This window comes from Macaca nemestrina, chromosome 4, assembly GCF_043159975.1.
Source record: "Macaca nemestrina isolate mMacNem1 chromosome 4, mMacNem.hap1, whole genome shotgun sequence".
Classification (NCBI taxonomy): domain Eukaryota; kingdom Metazoa; phylum Chordata; class Mammalia; order Primates; family Cercopithecidae; genus Macaca; species Macaca nemestrina.
Window position 1 is genome coordinate 25,219,453 of NC_092128.1, and position 23,905 is coordinate 25,243,357.

The 23,905-nt window shown below is 40.4% G+C and overlaps 1 protein-coding gene across 2 annotated transcripts in view; it reads right to left on the reverse strand.

Annotated features, from left to right (window-relative positions):
- Window positions 1-23,905, reverse strand: part of LOC105471359 (exocyst complex component 4) — an 822,236-nt gene that overhangs the window by 168,220 nt on the left and 630,111 nt on the right. For both annotated transcript variants that reach the window (XM_011723811.2, XM_011723812.2), the window contains exon 12: window positions 11,587-11,723. In XM_011723811.2, the coding sequence (XP_011722113.2) occupies window positions 11,587-11,723 (137 nt within the window). The remainder of the gene's footprint in view (window positions 1-11,586; window positions 11,724-23,905) is intronic.

A 23,905-nucleotide genomic window follows, 5' to 3' on the forward strand; every position in this document is an offset into this window, starting at 1 on the left:
TCGCAGCGGGGTTAGCAGGAGGGGCCCTACAACACTCCATGATAGAAAACGACAAGCTGTTACAACAATTCTCTGTTGCTATGGAAGACTCCGCCTATTCCCTAGCCTCCCTTCAGCGGCAGCTCACCTCCCTAGCACAGGTCACCCTTCAAAACTGCAGAACCTTAGACTTACTCACGGCTGAGAAAGGAGGTACCTGTATGTTCCTCAAAGAAGAATGCTGTTTCTATATAAATGAGTCAGGGTTAGTTGAGGAAAGAGTCCAACGCCTACACGAACTAAGCTTAGAAATGAAAAAGCAACAATTCACTACAGCTGCTAACAATTGGTGGAGCTCTTCAATGTTTTCCCTTCTGGCACCCCTTTTAGGCCCCCTAATGTCTTTACTACTTCTATTCACTATAGGCCCCTGTGTGGTAAATAAAATTTTACAATTTGTCAGAGAAAGGTTTGATACCATCCAACTAATGGTCCTCCGTAGCCATCACCAGCCTCTCCTGCACCCAGAAAGTGAGGCTATATTATAAGACTCTGGAAATCCAAGATTGGACATCCAGTTACTTATGAGAAGGGGGAAATGAAAGGACACAAAGATAGATGTGTACCCGCCCCCTACCCGCTACACCCTTGTTCTGCTCTCTAATCTTTGCACATACCAGATATTTCGTAAGTTCTGGAGTACCTGGTTTTCTGCACGTACCAGAGATTTTGTTTTGCACATACCAGAGATTTTGTAAGTTCTGAGGCAAGGTCACAAGACGTGTTTAAGTAAGATAAACTCTTGCTGCCATAAACCTGCTCTCCTGCCTCAAAGTTTGAACCAAAATATCAGAAACGGCAGGAACCAATCATAGTTAGCCAAATCGCCTTGTTCAAACACTAGCCAATCATATATCTGATTTGTATAATAACTCTATGCCCACTTTTCTTAGACTATATAACATCGTTCGGAGCTGAGTGGGGGAGCTCTCCTGCCCGTCTCGTTTCACGAGCGAGGGAGAGTTCCAGGTTCGAACCTGTAATAAAGATCCTTGCTGCTTAGCTTTGACTCTGGACTCTGGTGGTCTTCTTCGGGGAATAAACGGTCTGGGCATAACAACAGGACGTTAAAAAAATCCCCTTTCCTGCCCATTTCTACCCAACCACACTGTCCACCCTAGTCACTGTGATTTCTCAGCCTTTCTCCCATGCACCATGGTCATCCATCCTGCTCCACTGCTTGCTTGTCCTGTTCAGTCTGGCAGAAATGTCCTCATTCATTCAGTGAGCATACCAAGGGTCAACAAGGTACCTAGCCCAGTGCCAGCTCTGATGTCTGCCATTAGCCGCTGCAGGTTTCTCCTCCTCACTCTTTCTTCATGTCCAGCATGAGTTCTAGCTCCTCTCTGAAGTGGTGAAAGGGGTGAGCTGAAAGTAACATGCTTGTGTCTTAAATCAACTCAAACCAACTGAGCCTCTAACACGAGGGAAGAGGTTTTATTTGTATTCTCTACGAGGCCCAACACAAGGCAGAGAGCCCCCTTATCCCCCACCTCCAAGGAAAAAAATTGATTAATGAACTGATGATGCTAAATTGGAACAGAGAGAAAATTCCGAAAACTGTGATTTCCAATCTTTACATTATAATTTTGGGACACATGAGCTGCTGGCTGGATCTCATGACAGAGGACAGGCAAGGGGAGGGAAGCACTCTGCTTAGACGTAGGCGACTCACAGGCCAAGTGCCTGATTGCTAATGTCGAGCAGTACAGAATTCACAGCTGAGTTTCCCGTTAAGCCCCAAGGGGTGTGGAGAATTAGGGAAAAGACTTCTAGCCCCATTTCCCTTTTTAGGAAAGCCCTCTTAATCCAAAGCATGTAACCTGACATCATTACCTGCGGCACAGTCCACAGTCTTTCTCTCCAGAATGAGGTACTCATAGAAAGGTGGTATGTTTTTCACCTTTCCTCAGATCTCTAAGCTCCCAGGAGCTGCCCCGGTTCTCATGGGAAGCTTGGAAGACAAGCCAACCCTCAGCAGAGGGCATTGTGAGCTTCTAGATTTTATGATTTCTCTGAAGGATATCTGCTGAGGATCACATGGGAGAAAATCAGACTGCAATGTCTTCCTGCTCCCTTCCTCCTTCCCCAGTGTTATACCATTTTGGATCATTTGAATTGTATATGGCTTTCTATTTAAGTCAGTCATTTGCTGGCAGCAAAACTAGAACATTTCCTGTTTTTCCCCTCACTGTAATCAGGATTTGGCCGTCCAAATTAGGACTGCCCTAATTACTCCTCAGCAGGTGCCAATCTGGGGGAGGGCAATAAATAGGAAGAGAGGAAGTAAGGACACTTTGCATCTTCAGAGTCATATAATAAGAAAACACTGTCTCCAGAAACCTGAATATGCTGATTAACCAGCAGGCAACAGCACCGTGGGGGCATGTGTTGTGCCTTTGAGTGTGCATTGTTGTATAACAACTAGAAAGATGATTTTCTATTTATTCCCTTTCAAAGCCTCACAGAGTACTTTTCCCAATCCTGAGAAAAATTTAACATAGGTCCATCACTCAGCAACTATGGTAGATTCCTCCCAGATAATCCCCTGTGATGTGACAGTGGGCAGCAACAGGTGGCCACCATTTCAGAGACTATGGGTAGCAGAGATGCCACAGCAGTAGAGTTTCTTACGGGAAGGAATCAAAATGCTCCTGACGACCAGAATATGTCAAAAACCAAAAGCAATGGCCATGTTCCAGAAGTAGTAGTCCAAGGGAGACAGAGTTCTGCTGTTTGGACAAAGCAGTAAAATATGAATGACAGAGAAATAACTCAATTCCTGTAGAACAGACAGACAGCATGGGCAAAACTATCCATGTTCCCACCTAAACCAATCACTCCAGTTGCGCACCCCTCCTCTACCCTTACTTCCCTGGCCAAAAACATAATTTCAGGGATTTTCTCCTTTCTCTCTTACATCACCAAATTTCCCTTCTTCCCAAGTCCATTTCTTCAAATACAAGTATGTACTTATTTCTTCTATTTAAAAAACTGTGACTTCACTTCTCCAGCCACTATGCCATTTCTCCGTACCCCTTTGCAGCAAAACTCAGTGTAAAAGTTTTGCCTCTATTTACCCTTCCTCTACTCTTAGTTTGTTTAAGGCCATGCCTGTCCAGTTTTCATCCCTGCTACTCCACAAAAACATTCACATTTATCACTCAGTCCATGCTGAGCTCTAATGCTGGCAACACTACAACACTACATTTTCTAGATTTTCCTCCTCCTTCTCTGGCTGCTGCTTGTCAATGTCCTTTGATGGTTTCTCCTCATCTTGCAAAATTCATAAAGTCCATGGTCCTCTTCTTTGTCTCATGAAATCCATGGTCCTCTTCTTTGCCATGAGTATACTCCCTCTTGTGAAGATTTCATCTAGTCCCATAGTTTTAAATTCCATTTAGCTATACTATTTATATGTCGATGGCTGCCAAACATCTATCTCCAGGCCAGACCTCTCCTATTTTGATGCATATGTCCAACTCTGTCCCCCATGTGGCTAAGAGACACTCCAAATTTAAGCCCTGATCGGCTTGCCCAGACCTGCAGCATCCTCCGTCACAATAGCTGGCAACTCCATCCATCTTTTCACTGCTCAAATATAAAACCCTGAGAGTTATTTTTGATACCTTTCTTTATCTCATACTCCATCTTCAATCTGGCAGGGAATTCAGCTGGCTGGTTCTTCAAATACATTCAGAGTTCACTCAGTTCCCTCCATCTCTGCTGCTACCAACAGTGCAAAGAGTCCTCATTTCTCACCTGGGTTACCACTCTAGCCTTTAGTTGGTCTCATTGCTTCCATTCTTGTCTCCCTAAAGCCTATTTGCAATACTTAAATTTTAAAATACATGTAAGATCATGCTGCTCCTACGCACAATCCTTGTAATGGCTTCCCATTTCACTCACAGTAGAACTCAGCATCCCCAGAGTGGCCTACCAGGCCCTCCATCCCCCCTTGGTGATCCTCCAATACCCTTCCTCCTCTTGTTCACTTTACTCCAACCATGCTGGCCTCCCTGCTGTTCCTTAAAAGTGTCCCGGAGAGCCCTGCCTCCTGGCCTTTGCCCTGTGCCAGTGCACTCTTCCCAGATGGCTGGTCAAACTCTTTCAACTCCTTGGAGCCTTTCCTCTAAGCTCAACATGACAGAGCCTCCCTGGGGCATCCTATTTAAAACTACAACCTGCTCCTCCCACACTCCTGAGTCTATCTACTTTACACCATTTCTTTTTTCCACAGTACTTACTATCTTCGAAAATTCTTTTTTTGTTTTGTTTTGTTTTTTGAGACAGAGTCTCACTCTGTCACCAGGCTGGAGTGCAGTAGCGCAATCTCGGTTCACTGCAACCTCCATCTCCCAAGTTCAAGCGATTCTCCTGCCTCAGCCTCCTGAGTAGTTGGGACTACAGGTGTGTGTCACCACACCCAGCTATTTTTTTTGCATTTTTAGTAGAGACGGGGTTTCACCATGTTGGCCAAGATGGTCTCAATCTCTTGACCTCATGATCCGCCCACCTCGGCCTCCCAAAGTGCTGGAATTACAGGCATGAGCCACTGCGCCTGGGCCTAAAATTCTTCATGTTTTATGTTTTACATTCATTTATTGTCTATCTCCCCTCTCCCATCCACAACAGAACATAAACTCCATGAAAGCAGATATTTAATCTGTTTAGTTCACTGTTATATCTACAAACTCTTGTACAAGCACTCAATAAATATTTGTTAGATAAATGGAATTCTAGAAACCAAGTGAATGAATTGTTTTAAGGATGCAGTGATCCACTGTGCTTGTTAATGGTTACTGAGATCAAAAAAATTCCTGAGAGGTTTAACAAATTTAGGGAAGGATCTTGTGGTGCCAAAATAATTCAAAGCATGGAATCACAGAACCACTGCTGAACATTTTGAAGGTATCCTGACACACAGGAAAAAGTGCCTGGGAGCAAATCCCTGATGTTCATAAAAGAAAAGGAACATAAATTACAGAAATGGGGTGAATTTGGAATTGTAGGCAAAATTCTGAACAGATAATTAAAAAGTAGTTCATGAATAATTTGAAAGTGGTACTCACTAGAAGCTAGAAGGATCTCACAAAGAATAGGTCAAATGATCCTTTCCTAACTGACTTGGGGCAGCGGTAAATTCGGCTCTTGGTTGTCTTGATCTTGTTTCCAAAGGTAATTTGAAAGCTGCCCAAGAAGAGAGTTCCTAAGGAATGGTTTAGTTGGGACAAGTGGGTCCTAACAGTAAAGGGATGGGAGGATTCCTGAACAAATATCTAGTATTGTCCATAACAGGTTTGCATGCCCATCTTGGGTGGACATGAGGAAGAGTTGGCTGCATTAAAAGAATTAGGCTGGGAAGACACCAGCAAGAAACCTGATCAATCTTTTACAGGGTACATTATGAAATATGTGGAATAACTGTTATGGGAACTGGTAAAGGCAATTACTGTCATAACCATTATCATCATTATCAAAATAGCAGCAAATCATTTTGGGGGGAGCATATTATTTTGCGAAAACCGGTTACAAAAGATTGACATTTTTTGAGACAACCCTTTGAGAAAAGGACTATTATTACCTTTTTGCAGATGAGGAAATCAAGGCAGAGAGGCTGAGTAGCTTTTTAGGGTCATATAAGTAGTAGGTAGAAAAGCTGGCATTTAAACTGAAGCTGTAGGGCCTGCTCTTGAGCTAAAGCCCAGGTTCCTAGTTAGAAAAACATATGAACTCCTGAGGCACTAAGTAATATATACGTCAACATACAAGGAAGTGTCAGGAGGTATAGCTCCCAAATTCTCAACTTAGTCCTAAGCTGTTGGACATTTTTTCAATGACATGCGTAAAAAAATGACTGCTTATGTAATCAAGGAAGACATGGAACTTACAGGAATAGCTAAGATTTTTTGATGACAGAATGAAGATTCAAAAATATCTCAATAGGCTGAAATGATGACTTAAAAATAACATTAAATTTGGCCAGGCATGGTGGCTCATGCCTGTAATCCCAGCACTTTGGGAGGCCGAGGTGAGTGGATCACCTGAGGTCAGGAGTTTGAGACCAGCCTGGCCAACATGGTGAAATCCCGTCTCTACTAAAACTACAAAAATTAGCCAGGCATGGTGGCGCATGCCTGTAATCCCAGCTACTTAGGAGGCTGAGGCAGGAGAATTGCGTGAATCTGGGAGGTGGAGGCTGCAGTGAGCTGAGATCGTGCCACTGTACTCTAGCCTGGGTGACAGAGTGAGAATCTCTCTAAATAAATAAATGACATTAAATGTAATGGGTAAATGTGAGATCCTGAATTTGTGTTTTACAGAAATCACCACAAATACAGCATAGAAAAGATAATACTAATTTCAATCAGTATTTCTTCTATAGCCAATCAGTGGCCAAGTCTTATCAAGTTTACCTCTTTACTATCTCTTAACCTGTTCCTTCCTCTCCATTTTCCTTCCCTGTCCCCTAATTCAGACACTTAATGTCTCTCTCCCCTCTATCTCTATACTCTTGCTTTTCAAATCCATCTTACACAAAACTCAGAAAAATTTCCCTAAAGCACAGGTCTCCACATGGCACTCCATGCTTACCGCCCACTCAGTGGCTCCTTGCTACTTAATTTAAAAAGGCAAAGGTCCTGGAGTCTGACATTCGTGATCCTCCAGTCTGACCCAAGCCTTCCTTTCCACATCCCAGACATTTATCACTTGTTCTTGCTCTTCTTCAAGCCTCTGTCTAAATCCTCTTTATTCTTCATAAAGTCTAGTTCATATCCTTCACCAAGCTTTCCCAGTTCTCCTTCGTAATTTCTTCCTCCCACAGCAAGGCATTTTTACCTATCCTGCCATATTTTCTGTCATGAATTAATGCTGTGGATATATGCTATTTCTTTGTCCCGTATTTCCCTTTCTATTCTTCACCAAGAATATAAGCACATGAAAGGTAGAATCTTGACTGATTCATTTCTTTATCCCCACACACCCACACAGCATCCTGGTAAATGCTCAGTAAATACCTGACAAGTGCAATGATAGGACACACTAAGAAGCATTGTGTCCAGCACTGGTGCTGCTCAACACCCAGAGTGCATCTGGTCACGTGGGGAAGCCGAGGCGGTGGGAGGATTGCTTGAGGCCAGGAATTAGAGACCAGCCTGGCCAACATGGTGAAACTTCTTCTCTACTATAAACAGATTAGATAGATAGATAGATAGATAGATAGATAGATAGATAGATAGTTGGGCATGGTGGCTTGCGCCTGTAGTCCCAGCTACTCAGGAGGCTGAGGCAAGAGAATCACTTGAATCCGCGAGGCAGACGCTGCAGTGAGCCAAGATTGCACCACTGCACTCCAGCTTGGGCAACAGACTCTATCTCAAAAAAAAAAAAAAAAAAAAAAAAAAAAAAAAAAAAAAGAAAGAAAGAGTACGTCTGGAACACTGGGCATAGTCTGGGACATTCCTTTTTAAGGTGGACACTGCCAAGCTAATGGGTAATGGAGAAAGATGATTGGGATAGTTCGTAGACCAGGGCATGCCAGAAACTGGGAATGTTCAGTTTAAGGAGGAAAAACAAGACTAAGTGGACTATGATAGCTATCTTCATATATTTGAAGGGTGTTCATAAAAGGATTAAACTGATGAATTATCACTCAGAGAAAAGAACTATGTCCAATGGATAGGAGAGTATCACATCAAACTAAGAGAAAACTTCCAGATGAAAACTATTCAACAATGATCAGTCTGCTTTGCAGATGCAGTGGCTTCCAGCCACTTGACCTCTTGAGAGGCAGGAACATAAATGATTGGAGAAAAATCACGCATGATGAATGTGGTGCCAAGCTACAAGAACTTACAACATGTCTTTCAAGACAACAACATCAATAATGCTATATAAATGGCCATCAGTGGGATTTGCATTCTAGAGACAACTTGACCTTATCGTGGTCAGGTTATGCAACATCTCTACTATAATTACTATTTATCAACATTATTATTTGTGAGAAAGTAACTGGGTGCCCATAATCAGGTAACTTACTAGAAAAAGAGGGCATGCCCTACTTAAAAAAAAAAGCTTTAAATTTAATGGAGGTTAAACATAAATTTAAAATGTGATATTATTAAAATGCAATTATTTTTAAAATTTTTAATTTTTTAATATTTAGGTTTTTATTTTTTATTTTTTGAGATAGAGTCTCACTCTGTGACCCAGTCCAGAGTGCAGGGGTGCGATCTCGACTCACTGCAACCTCCACCTCCCGGGTTCAAGCGATTCTCCTGCCTCAGCCTCCCAAATAGCTGGGATTATAGGCATGCACCACCACACCTGGCTAATTTTTGTACTTTTGGTAGAGACGGCCTTTCACCATGTTGGCCAGGCTGGTATCGAACTCTTGACCTCAGGTGATCCACCCGCCTCGGCCTCCCAAAGTGCTGGGATTACTAGCGTGAGCTACTGCACTGGGACTAAGTGTTAATAGTTAAAATATTTTATTCAATTCTTTTTTGGTAGATGAGACGTTGGTACTACCACTTTGGAGTATGGTTTTGTAAAACTGAAAATCCAAGACTCTATGGCCCAGAAATTCCAATCTCAGACAATTAACCTAGAATAGTGGCTTTTACAATTGTTATTGGTGTATCCCTTAAAATAATTTTGGAAAACTATATTCTCCTTCCTTTTTTAAGTTGACATTTAATTTTTTTTAGCATGCTTTTAAATAGATGCAAAAGACATAAATTTTGGCATATCCTAAAGACTGACAATGTTAAAAATCACTATTTTAAATGTATCCAATGGCCAGGCACAGAAAGACAAATATTGCATGATTTCACTTACATGGGGACTCTAAAAAAGTCTACAAAAGACTCACAGAAGTAGAGGGAGAACAGTGGCTGCCAGAGGCTGGGGGCTAGTGGAGTGGGATGGGTGTGGGGTGAGGTGGGGAGATGTTGCTCAAACCATACAAAGTTTCAGTTAGGAGGAATGGCATTTTGAGAATGATTGAACATCATGATGACTATAATTAATAATAACGTAACATATATTTCAAAATGCTGAGAGTAGATTTTAAATGCAGCACAAAGACACACAAAAACAAGTATGAGAGGTAATGGATATATGAATTGGATTGAATGTAATCATTTCATAATGTATTCATATATCAGACCATTGCATTGTACTCATTATATAATTATTATCTGTCAATTAAAATTTTAAAAACAGTATCCAATGGAATCTCAATGCCACAGGGATTTGATACCCTCCATTATATATTTAAAATACATATGAACAAGCTCTTCTTTAACAGTTGGATATTTTTCACTTTTCCTTTTCCTCTTTGAATTATTATTTCTATTTCATTTCCTCACTGAAATTTATCCTAATGAAATATATTTTATGCTTGAAATTATTTTATTATTCCATTGTAGCTTTTTAAAAAAGACTATCTGTATAAATTAAAATCCAAAAACTTTAAAGTTTCTGTTACCACAAGACTAAATTTTAACTTTCTTTTGTTTGAATTACCATTATAATTATTATTTAGTATACAACCAATTGACAGAATTGTTAATTATATGTATGATTTTAACCTAAATATAAGTTTTGATAAATAATTATTGAACACAAAAAGTTATTGGGACAGCATCTCAATGAGATGGTTGTTGATTAATTTGTCCATGTAACTGTGGATAATTCTTATTGCTGGAATCAGGAAGGTTAAGCATTAATCTATGTTGTATTCCTCTGCCAAATCAATCTTCTGTGAACATTGCTTCCTTGCTCACTTATTATAAGTGATTCCCTATCTGCTATCCAACATCTACATTTTCAGGATCTTATTTTTTATGACCCCTTTTTAGTTGGTCTTATTCTTCCTATTCAACATTATTTCCTGCTAGATTCTCCTAGGAACTCTGTCCCAGTCAAACTTCCTCCTCATTGTCCCCTTTAAATAGTGGGCAACTGGGTTGGGTGCGGTGGCTCAGGCCTATAATCCCAGCACTTTGGGAGGCCAAGGTGGGCGGATCATGAGGTTAGGAGTTTGAGACCAGCCTGGCCAACATGGTGAAAGCTTGCCTCTACTAAAAACAGAAAAATTAGCCAGACGTGGTGGTGCACACCTGTAGTCCCAGCTACTCGGGAGGCTGAGGCAGTGGAATTACTTGAACCCAGGAGGCAGAGGTTGCAGTGAGCTGAGATTGTGCCACTGCACTCCAGCCTGGCGATAGAGCGAGACTTTATCTCAAAAAATAAAATAAAATAAATAAAGTAAAATAGTGGGCAACTGTCTCACTGCTTCCTCCATCCTCGCCTTTGTGTATTCTTTCTACCTCTGTAAATTTCATCAGTCCAGCACATATCTCACCTGCGAAACCATTCCCGATTACAACCCTTTCTCTTTCTTGTGTTTTGATCCCTCTGCCCTCACAGTCCATATTATACAAGCAGCGCCTGATTACGTAGTGCACTTCACCTATCTAGTCTTCAATACAGAGCACACAAAATTTAGTATTTTATTATACATTCTTTTCTTCCCTAATTGTTTCATGTATTGTGAACCAGATCGTAATTTGTTTCTATTATAAGCTTTCTTAGAGAATTGCTATGATCTTTTCCACAAGCCCAGAGAGATTTTTTTGAACCTAGGGAAGGAAATCAGAGGGATAACGGGATAACTAATGGTTTTCAAGTTCATAACAATGGTTTTTCATTGCTACTGATGCTGAAAACAGGGGTAACTGTTCTTTTGTGACAGTAGGAATGCTACAAATTAAATGTCAGGAAGAATATATATATATATATATAAATATATATATAAATATATATATATATATTTTTTTTTTTTTTTTTTTTTTTTTTGAGACGGAGTCTTGCTCTGTCGCCCAGACTGGAATGCAGTGGCGTGATCTCAGCTCACTGCAAGCTCTGCCTCCCAGGTTCACGCCATTCTCCTGCCTCAGCCTCCAGAGTAGCTGGGACTACAAGCGCCCGCCGCCTCGCCCGGCTAATTTTTTGTATTTTTAGTAGAGACGGGGTTTCACCATCTTAGCCAGGATGGTCTCGATCTCCTGACCTCGTGATCCACCTGCCTCGGCCTCCCAAAGTGCTGGGATTACAGGCGTGAGCCACCGCGCCCAGCCAGAATATATTTTTAATTAAAAAGAAATCCTATTAAAGATTAAGAGTTTCAAATTGCTCTATTTTAAGGATCTTTTTAACCATAAGATAGACTAACCAAGATCTGGAATTTCCGTGAGGAACATGATCTTATCATTCCAGGTTTTCATGAACATCAAGGCTGACACATAATCCGAGCCACTCAATGGCAGTCCTAGTGGCTCTGTCCCTTCATCACTTTCATTCTCTCTGTTGTTCCAACTACACAAAGGTCTAGGAGACTATTTCCATGATGGATGTTCTCATCTCTTGACAAACTCAGAGATGATCCTTTTGAAAATTAGGCTATTAAGGCAATTTCACCAATCAGAACCACCCTCAGGCTCAAACGTTACTTTGCTTAGCTCCTAACAGAAGCTATACCTGTAAGCTGCAGTGCAGGTGTCCTTGTACTCCTGGAGCTTCACGCACACCATGTTGAGGAATTGATCTGAATATGCACTCAAGTCATGCATCAGGTTCAGGAGGTCTTGCACTGTCTTCTCCACAATGATTGTGCTCTGGAAATGAACAACAAAGAGAGGATATGAGATTTCTGTAGTCAAGTAATGTGTAGGACAAGGAAGGACAACTCCAAGTATGTCATAATTTAAGGTATCTGAGCTTTCCTGGAAGAATGTGACATTTTGAAATATGAACTCAAAACAACAACCAAATAAGAATCTTACACAGCACCGGTCTTCCCAAGACCTGAGCAAGTGTTTTCTCTGGAAGGACACAGAATAGGGATTTTCAAGTTGATATCATGGAATTCTTGACACTCACAAGATAACTCTGGCTTTTAAGACAGAAAATGCATATTCAGCTGGAGCCTGATTCATCACTCCAAGGCTCTTTGAGATTAGGAACCTATGACAGGCAGCACAAAGAAAAAACCTTCCATGATTTATTTTAAAAGTTTCAAAACCATCAATCTATTCAGAATAACAATTAACATTTGTATTGTGTTTTACAGCTTGTAGAATGTTTTCACATACACAGCATATGTTATCTCACTTGAGACTCACATAATAATCATGATAATCATGAACATTTATAGAGTTCTTACAAGTGCAAAGTACAATGATAAGCACTTTGTATATTTTATTTCCTTTAATTCTCTCAACACCCCTACCTATCAGGTGTATCCTATAATCATCCCCAGTTTAAAGATGAGGAAACAAGCTTAGGAAGATGAAGTAAACAAAGAAGGAGCTCCAGGCTTTGCTCTTCTAACTATACCACTCTGCCTCAGAGCCAGACCAGAGCTCTGCTGCCCACAGTGCATTTTCTCACGAGATTACAGTGTTTCATATTGCTGTCACCACTGTAGGCGCAGGGTCTAAACACACTCAGACATATTTTAAAACTGAATTAAAAAACTATCCGAAAGGAAAAATAAGCCCATCTTAAAGCTGGACGCCAACAGAATTGTGCAGCAAATCAGTGTTATATCTGAAAAAGACACATAGTCAACAAATTCTAAATCTTTGATTAAGAAAAGACTTAGTTGTTTAAACCATTAGTTCATGCCTCTTTCAAGAGAAGCAGAATTACACTGGGGTAAATATTAATCGCATGCTTAGCAGCTTGGAATCCTTCAGTCAGTAACTGGCTTGTTGATTTTATATTTACATAAAATTACATAGGCTATGATAAGCTTAGCCATAAAAGTAAGCTTAAAAAAATACTCTTCCAGTCTTGACAGTGAACTATGAAGAAATCAAATGCATTTTTATTATGCTTAAATACAGATGATGGGGTACAAGGTTCTGGCTAATTATTTTCTAAAAATCGAAAGATTAAACAAAGGTGTATAGCTCTTCTCAACACAGTGGTGGATTAGCTTGAATTATGAGTTACACTTGCATGCTTATTCAAGATTTGGTGGTAGAAGTTTCTTGTCATCTTTCCCCTTCCTCTCATTTTTCCCACCCCAGTAAAATAATCAGAAGGTGAAAAGCAAGGAGCACTTATATTCTGTAAGGCAAACCTCATAGGAAGCGAAATTACAGTCTCTATAGAATCCCCACAAGTTCAACTTCCTTTTCTGTATTGATTTTAAGATTAAAGTACTGCAGCTTCACCCTGATCCATAATCCCATTCCGCTGTATTTGTGTGTGAGTGACAGGAATTGATTCTGCCTGGCTACACGTCCTTACACTAGGAAGAATTTAAAATCCTCATCCTGATTCAGAACACAAGATATCCTACAACATGTGGGCAGCAATTAACAAAGGAGACTGAAGTTCAGCCATCCTAACAAAGCCTGTTTAAAATCTAAAACATTGCAGGGAAGACGAGCATGAGGAGATCCCTCTGATTATTGGGAGAAAGAGCCTGGTTCTACTCCCAAGTATGCTATTGATGACCATCTCTGGGGTAGGTTTGGGTAGCCCTTTCCTTTCTTATGACTCAATTTAGTTCTCTAATAACCAAGGATAATTGGATTGCTCCTTTACTCTGTTGGCCCCCATGACTCATGCATTCAATTTGTGTACTGGCGCTTTCACACTGGACGAATATTGTGTAACGGCCCTCAAGGCATCTCAGGTGTATTTCATCTTCCTGAATAGATTATCAGCCTCTCAAAAGGGATCAGCATTCCTCTTTTCTTTTTGTCCATCTCCCATCCTTCTCTTCCCTCAGTTGTTTATAATCTCTCAGGATTTTCAGGACAATACTATTAATAAAAGAAACTAGACTAATAATGTTAATACACAGAATAAATCTCCGAATGCCATATATGTGAGGGATGTTAGACACAGACACCTTTGCATTTTGAAATCTCCTTGGGTGGTTTGGGTTTGGTTTGTATTTATTGCAGAGCTTTCAGCTGACTAGAATTGTGCTGACAGCATTTGGAGGGGAAGGGATGACTGCGAACACCTCTGCATATCCACTGGAGGTCAAGGTTTTGGGGATGAACAGGAAGTACCAGCAGGGAATGATTAGATGCCATGGTTTAATTCTAATGGTTGTGCTCAACACAGAGCCTCTGTGATGCTATATGATTACATACAATTTTCCAGCTATTTGGTTGGTTTACCTTGTCATGGTAGCACTCTGGATAATCAATCACTACATTCTCTTCAAGAAAAATGACACTGTATTTTGCCAAATGATGGGTATTTTTACAGGGAAAAAAGTTTCCATTTTTCAAGAATTTATAACAATTTCCAAATCAGTGGCTTTGACAGATAAATGGTGAAAATATCAAATTTCTAACAAGGTCAATCCTGTTTTTATTTATTTGATCTCTTTAGCAATGCAAATGATTTACTGACACATTATTAATTTTGGGATTTGCTAATGTTGACTATAATGACTTCATAATAAGCAAAACCCTGATTTTCTTCATTATAATTTCTATTAAACAAATCATAAATGATTGATATTTGCTTAGAAACAACTCAATTCACATTTCTTGCAACTTATTACCAGGTAGTAAAGTCTATGCATGACATGAAAAATGAGAAAAGAAAAGATAAATCCCAGGACAGTTGAGGTAATAAAAAAAATATTGCTGTGGAAAATAAACACCTAAAGTTTATTACAGGGATACGCTGGTAATCTAAAGTATAAAGTGAACCCGTTGTTTGGTTCTGCACTTAAAAAAATTTAATTAGTGAATGAATAAAGATGATTGTACTTTTGAGAACTAGTCCACTGTTTGCCAGAATGGGGCTCTGCCTCATGATACTAATATCCTGTTACAGAAAATCGGCTCCCAGTCCACATAATTTGGAAAATACTGAATTAAAGAAAACTGAAGTGGTGTTTTTACTGGATGACTTCAGAAACCTTTAATATGCTAGAGTCATGAGGAGTCTTAAAGAGGCCAATGCAGTATTCAGTCTTCCCTTAACTATCAAAGTAATGAAACCATTGTTCATAGTCCATCTTTTCCCATCTACTGGAACAGTGTTTCACGGTTTGGGAATAACTCTCCCTAATTCTCTGGTCATACTAATCAGGACCCTAAGGCCCAATGACATGTTTGAGGACACATGAGGAGTACCACTGTGAATGGGGTGAGCTTGATCAGGCCTCTTAATTCTCGATCTTTCCTTCTCAGCCCTTTCATGAACACCAATCATCTTCAGTTCTGCCTCCAGCCTACCCCTCTAGGCGTCTCTCTCTCTTTTTAAAAGTTTTTTTGTCCATTAAAATTATTATTATTATTACTATTTTTTCCTCTATGCTTCTCTCCAGTTCCTCTGAACATGCCCATCTTTTGCTCCAATCACACTAAATTACTAGTGACTCCTTGCCTACAGCAGGCTACTTTTTGCCTCTGTGCCTTTGTGCCTCCTCATCTTAGTGTCTGGAATACTATTCCTAGCTCATGACTCTCATCTTTGGAGATTACCTGCTCTGATTTAAATGCCCCTTCTGTGCCACCAGAGGACCCTGGCATTTTGGCCCATGCTCTAATTGGAGTCTGGTAATCACTGGTTCAATTGACCATCTCTTCCACTACGCTGCTAATTCCTGTTGATCAGTGACTGTACCTTCACACTTCTAACACCTCACAAGGTATCTGGCATATTGCAGGTGCTCAATAAACATGTATTGATTTAATGCACATGCACAACACATTCAGAATAGGGTGAAAAGAGCGAGTTAGAGTATAATTGTAGTAGTGGATAAGAGCCTGATTTGGTAAGGTGAAATCAGACCACTGCTTCCTTATTACTACACTGTATCTTTTTTTTTTTTTTTTTTTTTTTTTTTTTGAGACCGAGTCTCACTTTGTCGCCCAGGCTGGAGTGCTTGGCTCACTGCAACCTCCGTCTCCCAGGTTCAAGTGATTCTCCTGCCTCAGCCTCCCAAGTAGCTGGGACTACAGGTGCGTGCCACCACAACTGGCTAATTTTTGTATTTTTAGTAGAGAGGGGGTTTCACCATGTTAGTCAGGCTGGTCTCGATCTCCTGACCTCATGATCCGACTGCCTCGGCCTCCCAAAGTGCTGGGATTACAGGCATGAGCCACTGCGCCCGGCCACTACACTGTATCTTAATTTCCATGGTTCTAAGGAGTGAACATTTATTGTGGCTGAAAGTCTTGGGTATTTCCACAACAGCACTCTTAACTTCACCTGATTGTATTATTTTCTATAATGGCAATTCATTATATATGTATATATAACTGAATGTGCTCATTTTAATGTTTTAAGACATAAATTCCCAATTCAAAATGTGCTGATTTTAAAGTTTTAAGACACAAATAAATTCACAATTCAGAAACAAAACCAACACCAAAACAACTTTAGTTTGGCGAATGGAGTCTCTGTATCTGTGTTGTTTTACTTCCTGAGAGGACAGATCAGAGATGCTGCTAAGAATCTAAGGTTCTGTATGGTCAGAGAAATATGTCTATCGCTTCAGACACACATCTCCAGCACCATCACACACGTGCGTGCGCACGCATGCACGCACACACACACACACACCGAGTGTAGGGCAAGCACACCTGAGAGCAATAATTTAAGCATCTCCTTAGAATGATCCTGTGTGGCAATGCACCTGAATGTGTGTTCCGAGCTAGGTAATTTGGGAGTGGTTAACCTGGAGATTCCTTCCTTATCTATGATAAACATCTGAGGCCCCTGGCTGATTTCATGGAACACCAGCCATACGGGGATCGAGGCCCTGAGTTTTGGGTTACATTAAAGTTGCCAAGTGGAGGTGGTTGGTGGGAGGGTGGTAAGTGGAAATGCTCTATAAACTGCATGACGTTTGTGGGTGGTTGTGGTTTTCCTGCCCAGCCCGTCCCCACTGGACTCTCTCCCCTGTATTAAGCCCATAATAAAACCCCCTCTCTCCTCTGCTGGCTCTGGGTCTCTTCTTCCACCTCTTGAACCTGATGCGTTTCCTACTGAGGTTAACAAGGGTTTGGCACAACAAGAAGCTCGTAAAAACGGGGCTTCACAAACGTTTGATGACAATAATGGTTTTGTTTATTGGGGCATATTCAATGACAAGTCACTAAAACTTGTATATCATATTGTCTTTGCAGTTACTATCAGCTCTAAGCTGTAGCTGGCTGTAAACAATGATAATAACTATGAAAACGACAGTAATGATAGAAGCCAAAAGGAAATATGCTTTCCATTTTTTAATCTACGCTTTGATTTGTGTGATGTTTAAACTGTTTTGAATGTGTCCTCTCTTTACTAAGATGACTTGCAAAAGGCTGTACATCCAAGAGCTGGCGCCTGAGGAACTGCCACCTCTGTGCCTTCCAAATCAGCCTCCACCCTGAACGCAGAGTCATCTTTTTGAAAATTCTACCTCCCACAGAAATGAGTGTTCATGTCAATCAAAAGACATGAACACAAATCTTCACAATGATTTTATTTATTTATTGCAGCTCTAGCTTAATTTTTTCTTTTTCCTGAGATGGGGTCAGACTGGAGCTCAGTAGTGTGATCATAGCTCATTGCAATCTCAAGCTCCTGGGCTCCAGCGATCCTCCCACCTCACTCTCCAGTAGCTGGGACTACAGGCAGAGGGCACCATACGAGGCTAATTTCTTTTTTTTGGTAGAGATGGAGTCTTGCTATGCTGCCCAGGCTGGTGTTAAACTCCTGGCCTCAAATGATCCTCCCACCCCAGCCTCCCAAAGTGCTGGTATTACAGACATGAGCCACTCTGCCTGGCCCAATCGTTTTATTTATAACAGCCAAAAAAAAAAAAAAAAAAAGCAATTCTCATGTCAATCAATACAGTGGGCAAATAAATTGTGGTATACTCATACAATGGAAAACTACAGAGTCATGAAAGAGACAGGCTACTGCTATAGGCAACACATGGATGAACTGTGCAGATCTTAGGCTAAGTCAAAGTAGCCTGACCCAAGGGTGTGCAACTGGACAATTTTGTTATTATTGTAGTTCAAAATCAGGGAAAAGTAACCTCTGGTGATAGAAGTCAGAATAGCGTCTACCCTTAAGAGAGGGTCCTAACTGCGAAGGAGAGGACATTCTAGGTGCTGGCATTATACTGATGGAATAGCTGTTGTGTTAGTAAAAATGTATATAAAAATTCTTTGTGCTTAAGATTTGTGCACCTCAGAATTTGTAAGGTTAACATCAAAGGAAAAAAATTTAAAGTTATGTCCATTCATGGGATTAAAACTCTTTAATGGATGAGGACTCACGTTGCTCAGATAACTCATAAGGCCCTTCATGACATGGCTTCTGTCTACCCTTCCAGCCCCACCTCCTACCATTTTCTACTTTCCTCTCTATGATTCAGCTACATGGGGGTTCTTTCAATTCTTCATTACCATTTCCGGACCTTGTACCTTCCAGCAATGCTGTTCCTTGTCTTCCTTCCAGACAGTACTTTTGTTTCTCCTTCGGGTCTCAGCTAACATACCCTTTCTGTGGGAAGATTCTCCCTAACCCTCATGCCAGATTAGGTTTTCCTGTTATAAACACCTAGAACACCTTCTATGTCTTAGTTACAACATTTAGCACACTTGTAATGGCTTGTTTAGGGTCTGCCTTCCCCAGTAGTCTGTGAGATTCCAGAAGGGAGGGACACTTATTCAGGACCTGGCACACAACAGGTACTCAATAAATCTTTCTTAACTGAATGAGTAAAGTTAAGTACATCCTATATTAAGATCAATTTGTTGCCTATTAGAAGGCAGAGAAAGGACAAAAAGCAGGTCTAATGCTATGCTCTGTAGTTTGGTTCTCAAATAAAACTTTATGTTCAAGGCCAAGTCTGGAAATAACCCAAATGTCCATCAACAGTAGAGTAGATAAATAAAACTGTGACATATTCATACAATGAGATGCTACAGAGCAATGAAAAAGAGCAAAGCTAGTAGTTAACATAAGAATTCACATGGAAAAATATCACAGACATAATGCCGAATGAAAGTAGCCAGTCACAAAAAGATATATACTGTTCGATCTCATTTATATGAAGGTCAAGATCCGGCATAGCTAATATAGGGTGAGACAAATCAGAATAGTGGTTATTTGTTTTTAGAGTGGGGTGGGGAGGATATTGACTGGGAAAGGCATCTGGTTGGTTGTTACATGAATGCATGTTAAGCCTCAATTTTAAACAATTTATTTACAACCATTGTTACAAATAGGTACCTCTTCAAAAACCTTTGAGAATACAATCCTTAGGTATATTGGTATTCTGATACAATGGTTTTTACTTATGATATATTTTAAAAATGTGAACACATAGAAGTATTGTTGGCAGTACTGCTACTGACTACCAGATGAAAACTGTTCTGGAGAGGATGCGAAGTTGTTTGGGGAAACAGCAGGGAACTTAGCTAATTGATTAAATAGATAAATAAGTACCTTCTCTATGCCAAACGCTAGCCTAACTACAGGAGATACAAAGCCAGACAAGATTCTTGCCCTCCAACATACTAGCAGGATAAGAAAGTAAGTTCACACAATGAGAACACTTGGACACAGGGTGGGGAACATCACACACTGGGGCCTGTCGTGGGGTGGGGGGATGGGAGAGGGATAGCATTAAAAAAAATACTTAATGTCAATGATGAGTTAATGGGGCAGCAAACCAACCCATGTATACATATGTAACAAACCTGCATGTTGTGCACATGTACCCTAGAACTTAAAGTATAATAAATAAATAAATAAATAAATAAATAAGAAATTCTTGATGAAGATAAAAAAGGAAAGAAAATAAGCTCACAAATAAGGACAATAAAATGTCCTAGGTGCTGACGGGCATCTGCATATTGTACGGTAGAGGCACAGAGGAAGAAGGAGTTAATTGGACTGGGGTGAAAGACAGGGAGAGAGAGGTGAGAAAGAAGAGTGTACAACTGAACTGACTCCTGCAAGATAAATAATTGCGATTTGTAGAATGAACAAAGATGGAAAAAGAGCACTTCAAGAAGATGGAGCAGTATGAACATGAAACAGCATGGGATTCAGGGAACTGTAAGCGGTTGTTCAGGGCTGGGGTGAAGGGGGTGTGTAGGGGAGCGGGGGTTGGGGGGGTATGTATGCATGATCAGGTGGGAGGGCTCAGAGAGGCAGTCAGAAGCCAAGTCATGAATGTCCTTTTACGACATACATACATACATACACACACAGAGTACTTGAACATTTGGAATATCACTCATTTCCAGCAAAAAAATATAAATAATTCAATCTGATGACACTAATCACTAGATGATCCACTTCAAGTACAGAAGATAATTTCAAAAAGTTTCACTGTTCAGAAAACATGAATATACTTACATAACAAACAAACTCTGAAGCTCTGTTTGTCAGGCTAACGAGGCAGAATTTAGAAATAGGCTTACACAAAATATATGAGGTCAAATTTTAGACAATCAAAAAAACTATATGCCTTTAGAATTCACATGAGTTATTCTTATTAAGTTTATTTGCCAATAAAAACATGGAAAATGTATATGATATAAATTATCAATAATATATATTTTTAACATTTTGGGTAGAAATCATTTATGGTTGAATAAAATCTGTGACGAACATAATCTTATAAGCACAGCTGTCTCTTTATGAGGCTTATTTGGGGGTTTGTGATTTCATATTCAAAACAAAACAAAACATAACAGCAGGAAAGAGAGAAAAAGTCTACAACAGTTGTGCTTAATTAGATCGTATGAACCCAGGGGCCATCTTTCTTTCCCCAGCTAATATTACATAATAAGGCAGTAATTGTTGACTTATGTATTTCAAATCAACGCAACTCTACAGGTAAGTTGTCAATACCTCTTGATATGCAATGGGTTCCATTACATATGGGTAGAAATAGATCGATGAATAGGAAAGTATTAGCATTTATAAGAAATATCCGCAACACCCTCCTTCCCCAACACACACACACACACACACACCCCCATGCACACTTCAAAAGCACCTTAAGGCTGTTATTCAGCAAAACAAAAGGTGTTACATGTTAGAAAAGATATAGAAATATAACAATGACATTAGCAGATACTGTACTTCTACTGGGCCTAGCAATGTTCTTGGTAAAAAGCATGGACTTTTTTTTTCAGGGTGATGATAATCTGCTCGGGAAAACATCAATTAGAACAGGAAACAGTGATATTCCAAGAGCAGAGGGAAATGAGTATAAAAGACAAGGTAAGGGAACAGGAATAAAAAGGTGGGGGAGCCTGAACTGGGATCTGGAGTATGGGGAGGTTTGGATACTTACAGAGGCAGAGGCAGGGTATTCAGGCAAGGGAAAAGGTGTAAGTAAAGGCTGGGGATAAAGGATGAGCTGGTCATGTGTAGCAGTTAGGAGACAAGTGTGGCTGGAGGAGGGAATTTCTGCCAAGGAATCTGGAGAAAGGGTTGAGTGGATGGGGGAGCCAGCTTGTGAAAGGCCTGAATGACAGACAGGCTGAGGGTCTTCTGCAGCTGGACAGAGGCAGGGCAGTATTTGGTAGCAGAGCTCAGGATCCTAATTCTAGAGCTGAAAGCAAACCTTGTTATCTAGTCTAATTCTCTGGCTTAAAAAAGAACCATAACAAATATTAAAGGGCCTGTCAAAGATATTAAATATATAGATAGTTTATGATACTTCAAAATCTAGAATCCAGCTCTGTGAGTCCCTCTGGCCAAAGCTGATGATTAGTGCATCAAGAAGAATAAATTATTACAGGTGATTACGCATACTGAAAAATCAATGAAGAGAGAAAGTCAGAAAAAACTCATTTGTCACCATTTAAGGTGGCTATTAAAACAAAACTGTCTTTGAAATTTGGTAAATAAAAATTATGCATTTGTGCTATCTTGTCAGTAGGAACTATATTTCAGCATTACCAAATTCAAAAAGTCCTATTTTAAGGAAGAATACCAGCTAATAAATGTAGAAAAAATAATATAATTACAAAATAAGGCAGGATGTGGTGGCTCACACTTGTAATCCCAGCACTTAGGGAGGCCGGCACAGAATTGCTTGAGCCCAGGAGTTTGAGACCAGCCTAGGCAACACGGCAAGACCCTGTCTCTACAAAAAATAGAAAAATTAGCTGGGTGTGGTGATGTGTACCTGTAACCCCTGCTACACTTGAGGCTGATGTGGGAGAATCACTTGAGTCCAGATGTTTCAGGTAAGCTATGATTGCATCACTACTCAAGCCTGGCGACAGAGTGAGATTCCATCTCAAAAAAAATAATAATACAAATTAAAAAATCATTTTGTGGCCCCTAATAAAACAACTGATTCAGGTAAAGGTTATCTATTGGTACTAAGACAAAATGAAAGTTGAGGCCAGGCGCGGTGGCTCACCCCTGTAATCCCAGCACTTTGGGAGGCCAAGGCAGGTGGACGGCCTGAGGTCAGGAATTTGAGACCAGTCTGGCCAACATGATGAAACCCTATCTCTACTAAAAATACAAAAATTAGCCAGACAAGGTGGAACACACCTGTAGTCCCAGCTACTCAGGAGGCTGAGGCAGGAGAATCACTTGAACCCGGGAGGCGGAGGTTGCAGTGAGCCGAGATCATGCCACTGCACTCCAGACTGGGTGGCACAGCGAGACTCCGTCTCAAAAACAAACAAACAAACAAACAAACAAACACACACAAAAAACCAAAATGAAAGTTAACCAGAAATTGTGGAAATGAACATCCACATAGGGTCAATGTTATAGAACATCAATTACTTCCCCACAACAAAAATCAAATTACACAATGGAGGGATTAAAAGGTCACAAGCCTCATCCAGGGGTTGAGCTTGGCCTAATTAATGTAAGGAAACCAGTTCTTACAGGTTTATGGATGAGACAGAATATGAATATAACATCATCTATGATATATTCTCACTAAAAACATTTAACTTCAATCTAATCAAGCTTTCAGACCTAACTTCTAGTAACAGGAAATAGAGGAAGCAATCAAATACAGAAGATGGAATGTTCCACAGCATGGCTGGCTGGTTCTGTTCACTGTATCAGTGTCAAGAAAAAAATGTGACTGTCTGGGATTAGAGACTTAAGCCACATAACAATTATGGTCCTAGATGGAATCCTAGTTTGAACAAACCAGCTGAAAAGGACATTTCTGGGACAATGCATCTGGGAAAATGCAAAATTGACTACATATTAGAAACATGGAGATATTAGAAACTTTTTCTAATTGTGACAGTGATCATGCTATCTTGATAATGCATTAATGATAATGAAGAAAATGCTCTTGTTCTGCAGGGAAGTAAAATTAAAGTATCTCAGTATAAAATAGCTTGAAATCCTGCCTTAAGCAATTAGAAAACCAGACAAAATATGGGAAACAGTAGTTTCAGACACCAGAGATGAAAAACGAATGACGTGAGCCCTCTGAGTGCCCCAGCTGAAGAGTTTCTGGGTCATAATGCAGGAAGAAGGGACCTGGACAGAGCCTGGAAGTCTTGTTAGGTTGAGGAGACAGAATTTGGAGTTTTAGAAGACCAAGGCAGCTACAGTTCACTGTGGCAAAATACTGAAGAGTGGAGAGCTTCACAAAGAGAGGGGAGGGTGGGGAGAGAAAGAGAGCACGTGTGTGCAAAAAGGAGCACGTGTGAGCACAAGATCTCTGTAGATCTTCTGTGTAGAACCTTTGGCTAAGTACTGGTCTGTGTGAAGGACACTACTGAGGCCAGAGAGGACTATCTCAATGGAGCAGGCAGAATAATCCAATTTGTGAACTCACAAATCCTGTGAGTTCACACAG